Below are 9338 nucleotides of genomic sequence, written 5' to 3'. Positions count from 1 at the left end.
ACATGCTTGCTCAGAAACATAACACTAGCTATTTTAGTCACGATCATGCAACGGGCTAAGCCAGATGATAGGTGGAAATTTGTAACATGTGAGCTTTAGTAATGCCTCATTTATAATTTAGATAATATCAACAAGAACAATTGGTAACACTTTATAATAACTGCACGCTATGAATCATTAGTTAAGCATCAGTACATAGTTAACTAATCATTTATGAAGCATTGGCCCCACATTAATAGACATTAGTAAGCAGTTTATAAATACAGCTATAAATGCTTTGTTCTTGATTTATAAGCATCTATATAATATGCTTAATAATCAAATTTTCATACTTTGTTAAGGATAAATTCATCATTTCTAAATTAAGGATTACATTACTTACAAACCAGTTAGTTAGGAGTTGTCAGTGGTTCATGAGATCATTTAGAAAGTGTAAGTAAATGATTAATAAACTCTTTGAATGCACATTTATGCATCTTATTATTCTGACATATAGTAACAGTTACTTAATTTGATAATAAATGCTTTTTTAACACACATTCCTGCTGTAATTCATGATTAATTAAGGTAGTTATAAAACATTTACTAGTTGTCAGTTAACTATTTTTGTGAGCTCATCTAAAGTGAGGACTATGTATGCCTTGTAGAGCATTTACAAATGAGAGTTAAAGGCTCAGTTATCTTCTAAACAGAAATAGGAAAAACACAACACCGAGGGATAAAGAACATAGAAATATTTATTTCAAGATGCAAAAGAAATTAAACTGTACAACTGTACATATTAATGAATATAAAACGATTTAATAAAAAATAAAAAATAAACCTCTGCAAAATTAAAATTGTACAACCGAACATATAAATTAACATTAAATGAATTGATATAAAATGAAAAATAAACTTCCAGAAAAATATAACTGTGAAGTGATATGCAACCCTCATTTGTAAATGCTTTACAAGGCATACATAGTCCTCATACATACTTTAGATGAGCTCACAAAAAATAGTTCTCTAACAACTAGTAAATGTTTTATAACTACCTTAATTAATCATGAATTACAGCAGGATTGTGTGTTAAAAAAGCATTTATTATCAAATTAAGTAACTGTTACTATATGTCAGAATAATAAGATGCATAAATGTGCATTCAAAGAGTTTATTAATCATTTACTTACACTTTCTAAATAATCTCATGAACCAGTTTGTAAGTAATGTAATCCTTAATTTAGAGATGATGAATTCATCCTTAATAAAGTATGAAAATTTGATTATTAAGCATATTATATAGATGCTTATAAATCAAGAACAAAGCATTTATAGCTGTATTTATAAACTGCTTACTAATGTCTATTAATGTGGGGCCAATGCTTCATAAATGATTAATTAACTATGTACTGATGCTTAACTAATGATTCATAGCGTGCAGTTATTATAAAGTGTTACCGAACAATTTATTATACCAGGCAGGTACAACATTAATTAAAATCATAGAATGCACATACAAAGAAAATCCTAATTTAATAAGAAAAGATTATCAACTTAGTATAAGAATAAAATAAAACCACAAAGTTGATCACACCTGGTAAAATCGAGACACACAGTTGCAGTGTGGAAAGTTCTGGTTACAGATGCTTGCCTGAGTCTTTTGCCAATGCACTTTATATACCCAGAACAAAGCCAATGGTCAGCGAGAAACAGGGTTTTTTGTTGTTTCCTCGTGACTGATGAGAGGATCAAATGAGATCTCAATCTATCTGTAAACAGGATTTTCCGAGGAAGCCACACCTCTATGAGGAGTGCAGGTTATGTCCTAAAGTTAAAAAACTCTAATACACTCTTCATTAGGTTTGAAGGAAAATAGACCCTTTAACCCATCGCAGCATGAACTTTAAAACAATAACAAACATGATGATCAACACTTTATATACGACAAAAAATGATATATACACTATGAGCGTTTTCCCAGCGATCAGAGCTGGAAGAGATGAAGGGGAGGGGAGAAGTGTGATAAGAAGGGTTCAATCCCTGGACATCAACAACCTCTGAGTTGAGGGCAGGATATCATTCCTCAGGATTTAGAAACAAATGTGAATTTATTGTTTTGTGTCTCAACATAAAAAACAAACTCAGTTCTTAGAATTTTCCCAGCTGTCTTACATGGTATAGTATTGTTTGGTTCCTATAGGAGGAACCAAAACTCAAAGAGTGACCAACTAGAGGAAACGGTGGCGCAACTTGACAGAAGATTAATACTGTAATCCAAACTGTGAATTATACAGAAAGCAGTCTATTATGCAGGGAAATTATTATTTTTTTGTAGAAGATTATAGAAGTATATCTCATTTTGTTTGTTGTATCAAGAACCACAGCTAGTGTCGCAGCAAACATTGTTCTTTAATGTGTGGTTATGATGTTTAGTTTTTGTCTGAACATAGGGTCTGGCCATGATCATCACACAATCCGATCAGCCTACTGGTTGCACACGGCCTCAGCGTTCATCTCCTCACAAATGTATCTGGCAGTACATTGTGAAGAAGCAAATCCTGTGTTTCTGTAGCTCTGGAGGAAGGCCTCAGTTTTTGTCAGTAGATGAACAGCAACTTCCAGCTGCATAGACTCTAAACTCTCCAGTTAGTAAAGTATATAAACAAATAAACGCTTATTTGTGTAATTATTATTAGTATTATTATATGAAAGCATCACTAATTAGTAAAAATACAGAAAACGTAAAATTTTATTTATCAAGAAATAACAACATTCTTGTATACGATCACTTTAATACAATGTATCTGTAAGATGAGTGATTACATGAATCTTCTTAAGCAATCTGCATTCATCTTATTCTTAGAAAAAAAAGACAAGTAAAAACATATTTGTTCATGTTTAACTAAACTGAACATGCGATTCGGAAAAGCAGATTCAAGGAAATTAAATTGTTTCGTGTACTCATTAGGAGGTTTGCTCTGCCTTTTTCTTGATTATACTGGTTGTGCAGAACATGCTGGAATATATCAAATCCATTTATCCACCGCTTCCTTCACGTCATGAATTTTTTTCTCCCAATCCTCCTTCCGATTTTTCATGTGATCATTCTTGAATTCATAATAGGTCATCGTAGTGATGCAGCCAATGGAGAACAGGTAGGCGAGACGTATGTAGAGGTTTTTCATGACTTCCTTGTTACCCTTTGAATGATCGGAGTACCCTTGAATTGTCTTGCTAAAGAGCTTACGGTTCCCAACCAAAAGGTCATAGAGGTTGTTTATCTTTTGGTCAATTTCGCCAAACTCATATCTGCTTATGAAATCATCCTTCTTGCTTTGCAGATGCTCTGGCTTTGCCTTCACAATCTTCAAATATGAGCTGAACTGGCTGCGAAGGTATTCTTCAATATTTGTGTACTGTGCGTCCACCTCTGTCTTCTTGATGTTCAGCAGGATTTGAATTTTCTGGTCTAATATTACATTTATCGCTTTGTTTAAGTCTTCAAACTCACGTTCTAGGTTTTTAAAACATTTATCATCCACAGATGTCTCCACAACCTTGATGAGAGAGGCTGCCACACTGAAGAGGGGATTGACCGCCCCTGCTGAGGCGAAGGAGGACACCCATTTTAGAACGTTCACTAAGCTCTTCTTCAACACTTCTGGCTCAGTCATTGTGTCTGGAGAAAGATGAAACAATGATAATACTGATTTGAAGAAAGAAAAACCTGGTATCAAAGGAAAAATGTACCTCTGGACACTTTTTGCAGTGCCACAAGATATGTATCATCAGTTACAATTTGCATACCCGGTATCACAATTTCCAACAACAGTAGCGTTAACAACCCCATATTATATTTTCTTGAGTGTAATGATTTAGAAGTTAATTTATTTACTTTTACTATTTAGTCTGCACAATTAAGATGTTTTTGAGCACGTAACTCGATCCCACCTCTTAACCTTACAGTTTGTATATTAAACAATATAAAACACAACATATAACAGGAAGATATGGTGACAGAAATTCACAAGATTCAAAAATTTCCCCCAGAACATCAGCTTCGACAGTAAAATGGCATTGGCTCTTGTGACTTGTTTCGTCATTAAGTTAGCAAGGTTATGAAACGCCATTGGCTGTCCTGCTACAATAGCATCACGGTCTAACCCTGCGACTGTCATGCAGAGGTTTGTCATGACTTTCCTGTTACTCTTTGAATGATCGAAGTACACTTTGAGAATGTTCTGGCTAAAGACCTTACGTTTCCCCACCACAATAACAACATAAAGGTTGTTTATGTTTTGGTCTGAGGAAGTGAGCAAGCAACCACTATTTAAGTCTCTGGTTTGAAAAACCATCCCTCCCTCTGTGCCCATTCATTTTCTGATATATTTCTATAGCACTTTTTACAATTTTGCATTGTTGCGAAGTAGCTTTACCGAAAACATATTTTGCTCAAGCAGTCAAAAGAGGATAAAATGTATAAAACAATTCTTAAATATATACGCTGTACAATAAGATGATATACAATATATACAATTATAAAACACATGGAAATTGGCAATATAGGAAAATGTTATTGCTCAGAGTTTGCTCTTTTATTGAAGATCTCAGTTGTGATTTATTGAAGTATCAACTTAGTCCCAGATGTTTCTTCTAAATTTTCAAAAAATTATTTGGGTAAATTTGATGAGGAATGTTTGAGTTCATATTTAAATCATACGTATCATGACTTTTGATTGCAGACCTTTTTGGCAAATCTGAACTCAGTTTGTCACATTGTTGAGATCTTCTAAAACTCTCATTAAGACATTTTAGAGATTTCTGTTGCATTTTCTCAACAGACTTGAGCAACATTTCTCATTTCCGTTAATTTCATTGTTGTCCTTGTAAAAGACCACCCATTGGCCCAACGACAGAATCCAGTGTCGTGTTTGAAGGGATCTCGTATTCTACTTCTCCTCAGTGATCTCTATATGAAGTTATTTAAGAACTGTTACAATTTAGTTCAATTTATATGACTAAAACCGATCTGACTCCACTTTTGATAAAATATAAAATAACTTATGTGATGTTTCAAATGTATCTGTTGATCATAGGAAAATAGACCCTTTAACCCATCGCACCATGAACTTTAAAACAATAACAAACATGATGATCAACACTTTATATACGACAGAAAATGATATATACAGTATGAGCATTATCCCTCTGATCAGAGCCGGAAGAGATGAAGGGGAGGGGAGAAGTGTGATAAGAAGGGTTCAATTCCTGGACATCAACAACCTCTGAGGGGAGGGCAGGATATCATTCCTCAGGATTTAGAAACAAATGGAGTTTTATTGTTTTGTTGTCTCAACATAAAACACAACCTCAGTTCTAAGTCTTTTTTCCAGCTGTCTTACATGGTATAGTATTGTTTGGTTCCTATAGGAGGAACCAAAACTCAAAGAGTGACCACTGGAGGAAACGGTGGCGCAACTAGACAGAAGATTAATACTGTAATCCAAACTGTGAATTATACAGAAAGCAGTCTATTATGCAGGGAAATTATTACCATTTTTATAGAAGATTATAGAAGTACATCTCATTTTGTTTGTTGTATCAAGAACCACAGCTAGTGTCGCAGCAAACATTGTTCTTTAATGTGTGGTTATGATGTTTAGTTTTTGTCTGAACATAGGGTCTGGCCATGATCATCACACAATCCAAACACCCTAATGGTTGCACACGGCCTCAGCGTTCATCTCCTCACAAATGTATCTGGCAGTACCTTGTGAAGAAGCAAATCCTGTGTTTCTGTAACTCTGGAGGAAGCCCTCAGTTTTTGTCAGTAGATTGACAGCAACTTCCAGCTGCATAGACTCTGATCCAGTTAGTAAAGTATATAAACAAATAAATGCTTATTTATGTTATTATTTTTTGTATTATTATATGAAAGCATCACTAATTAGAAAAAATACAGAAAACATAAAATTTTATTTATCAAGAAAAAACAACATTCACAAAGAAAGATTTTATTATAATTTTGTATGCGATCACTTTAATACAATGTATTTGTGAGATGAGTGATTATATAAATCTTCTTAAGCAATCTGCATTCATCTTATCGTTAAAAAAAAGACAAGTGAAAACAGATTCAAGGAAATGAAATTGTTTTGTGTACTCAGTAGAAGGGTAGCTCTGCTTTTCTCTTGATTACACTCGTCATTGCAGAACATGCTGGGATATATCACTTCCATTGATCCATCACTTTCTTCACTTTCTTCATGTTTTCCTCCCACCTCTCCACCCGATTTTTCATGTTATCATTCTTGAGTTCATAATAGGTCATCATAGTAATACAGCCAATGAAGAACAGGTAGTCGAGATCCATGCACAGTTTTTTCATGACTTCCATGTTACGCATTGAACAATAGCAGCTCACTGTGAGAATGGGCTTGCTAAAGACCTTAGGTGTCGCCACCACAGAATCATAAAGGTTGTTTATGTTATGGTCATCTTTGCCACTCTCATATCTGCGTATGAAATCCTTCTTCTTTCTTTGCAGATGCTCTGGCTTTGCCTTCACAATCTCCATATATGAGCTGAACTGGCTGCAAAGGTTTTCTTCAATGTTTGTGTAGTCTGCGGCCACCTCTGTCTTCTTGATGTTCAGCAGGATTTGAGATTTCTGGTCTAATATAACATTCACGGCTTTGTTTATCTGTTCAAACTCATGTTCAAGGTCTTTAAAATATTTATCGTCCACAGCTTTCTCCGCAACCTTGAAGAGAGAGGCTGCCACACTGAAGAGGGGATTGACCAACCCTGCTGCTGAGGCGCAGGCAGACACACATTTTAGAGCTTTCTTTAAGCTCTCCTTCAACACATTTGGATCAGTCATTTTGTCTGGAGAAAGATGAAACAATGATAATACTGACCTGAAAAAATAAAAACAAAAACCTGTTCTCAAAGGAAATATGTTCCTCTGTACACTTTTTGTAGTGCAACAAAATAAGTACCATCAGGTACATTTTGCATACCCGGTATAAAAAATTCCAACAACAGTAACGTTAACAAGCCCATATTTAATAGAATGTTGTTTAATGATTTAGATGTTAATTTATGTACTTTTACTATTTAGTCTGCACAATTAAGATCTTTTTGAGCACGTAACCCAATCCCACCTCTTAACCTAACAGTTTGTATATTATACAATATAAAACACAACCTATAACAGGAAGCTAGATGACAGAAATTCACAAGATTCAAAAATTTCCGCCAGAACATCAGCTTCGACAGTATAATGGCATTGGCTCTTGTGACTTGTTTCGTCATTAAGTTAGCAAGGTTATAAAACGCCATTGGCTGTCCCGCTACGATAGCGTCACGGTCTAACCTTACGAGAGTCATGCAGAGGTTTCCCAACCACAGCCTCATAAAGGTTGTTTATGTTTTGGTCTGAGGAAGTGAGCAAGCAACCACTATTTAAGTGTCTGGTTTAAAAAACCATCCCTCCCTCTGTGCCCATTCATTTTCTGATATGTTTCTAAAGCACTTTTTACAATTTTGCATTGTTGCGAAGAAGCTTTACAGAAAACTTATTTTGCTTAAGCAGCCAAAAGAGGATAAAATGTATAAAACAATTCTGAAATATATACGCTGTACAATAAGATGATATACAATATATACAATTATAAATCACATGGAAATTGGGAATATAGGAAAATGTTTTATTGTCAGAGTTTGCTCTTTTATTGAAGATCTCAGTTGTGATTTATTGAAGTATCAACTTAGTACCAGATGTTTCTTCTAAATTTTCAAAAAATTATTTGGGTAAATTTGATGAGGAATGTTTGAGTTCATATTTAAATCATACGAATCATGACTTTTGATTGCAGACCTTTTTGGCAAATCTGAACTCAGTTTGTCACATTGTTGAGATGTTCTGAAACTCTAATGCAGACATTTTGGAGATTTCTGTTGTATTTTCTCAACAGACTTGAGCAACATTTCTCATTTCCGTTAATTTCATTGTTGTCCTTGTAAAAGACCACCCATTGGCCCAACGACAGAATCCAGTGTCGTGTTTGAAGGGATCTCGTATTCTGCTTCTCCTCAGTGATCTCTATATGAAGTTATTTAAGAACTGTTACAATTTAGTTCAATTTATATGACTAAAACAGATCTGACTCCACTTTTGATAAAATATAAAATAACTTATATGACGTTTCAAATGTATCTGTTGATCATAGTTCATTTATCTGTAAATCTTCATACTTTATTATTTATTATTTATAGTTATTCTTTGATTGGGACCTGAAGTCGCGCAGAGTCTCACGCCGGCCGGGTTCATGGATCTCACGGACACAAAACTGTCAGTTCTGATCTTTATTCAGAGGTTGACGGGTAAACTAATATCATTAAGTCTGGCCGATACATGCTTGCTCAGAAACAATAGCTATTTTAGTCACGATTGTGCAACATGCTTTAGTAATGCCCCATTTATAATTTGAAGTCTAGTATAAACTAGTCCATCCTATCCTGACATGTCGATTTTGCGGTAACAAATCAGGCTCCTTCCAATCTAATGGTGATAACAGACTTTAAAGAATTCAGATAATATCAACAATAACAATTTATACCAGGCAGGTACAACATTAATTAAAGTTATAGAATGCAAATACAAAGAAAATCCTAATTTAATAAGCAAAGATTATCAACATAGTATAAGAATAAAATAAAGTCACAAAGTTTATCATACCTGGTAAAATCGAAACACAGTTGCAGTGTTGGATGTTCTCGTTACAGATGCTACAGAGTCTTTTGCCAATGCACTTTATATACCCAGAACAAAGCCAATGGTCAGCGAGAAACTTGTTTTGTTTTCTTTCCTCGTGACTGAAGAGAGCATCAAATGAGATCTCAATCTATCTGTAAACAGGATTTTCCGAGGAAGCCACACCTCTATGAGGAGTGCAGGTTATGTCCTAAAGTTAAAAAACTCTAATACACTCTTTAGGTTTAAAGGAAAATAGACCCTTTAACCCATCGCACCATGACCTTTAAACAATAACAAACATGATGATCAACACTTTATATACGACAGAAAATGATATATACAGTATGAGCATTATCCCTCTGATCAGAGCCGGAAGAGATGAAGGGGAGGGGAGAAGTGTGATAAGAAGGGTTCAATTCCTGGACATCAACAACCTCTGAGGGGAGGGCAGGATATCATTCCTCAGGATTTAGAAACAAATGGAGTTTTATTGTTTTGTGTCTCAACATAAAACACAAACTCAGTTCTAAGTCTTTTTTCCAGCTGCCTTACATCGTATAGTATTGTTTGGTTCCTATAGGAGGAACCAAAACTC

The 9338-nt window shown here is 34.7% G+C and overlaps 1 protein-coding gene across 3 annotated transcripts; it reads right to left on the bottom strand.

The window, feature by feature from the left end:
- Window positions 1-1525: 1525 nt before the first annotated feature.
- LOC130432436 (protein rapunzel-like) lies at window positions 1526-9021 on the bottom strand. 3 transcript variants are annotated; one of them, XM_056761783.1, is made up of 2 exons: window positions 8726-9021; window positions 1526-3661 (listed from the first exon to the last, which is right to left on the bottom strand). In XM_056761783.1, exon 2 carries the CDS (start codon window positions 3654-3656, stop codon window positions 3009-3011), a length of 648 nt encoding a protein of 215 aa, XP_056617761.1. In that variant the 5' UTR covers window positions 3657-3661; window positions 8726-9021; the 3' UTR covers window positions 1526-3008. The 3 variants fall into 3 exon arrangements, with proteins under 3 accessions (XP_056617761.1, XP_056617760.1, XP_056617759.1); XM_056761782.1 differs by lacking the exon at window positions 1526-3661 and adding an exon at window positions 5940-6902 and having other exon boundaries at window positions 8726-8980; XM_056761781.1 differs by lacking the exon at window positions 1526-3661 and adding an exon at window positions 5940-6870 and having other exon boundaries at window positions 8726-8969.
- Window positions 9022-9338: the final 317 nt, after the last annotated feature.

This window comes from Triplophysa dalaica, chromosome 12, assembly GCF_015846415.1.
Source record: "Triplophysa dalaica isolate WHDGS20190420 chromosome 12, ASM1584641v1, whole genome shotgun sequence".
Classification (NCBI taxonomy): Eukaryota; Metazoa; Chordata; class Actinopteri; order Cypriniformes; family Nemacheilidae; genus Triplophysa; species Triplophysa dalaica.
This window is presented reverse-complemented; position numbering and strand designations above follow the sequence as displayed.

Excerpts from the sequence above, each read along its gene's own strand:
- LOC130432436 (XM_056761782.1), bottom strand. The coding sequence starts at position 6,865 with ATGACTGATCCAAATGTGTTGAAGGAGAGCTTAAAGAAAGCTCTAAAA.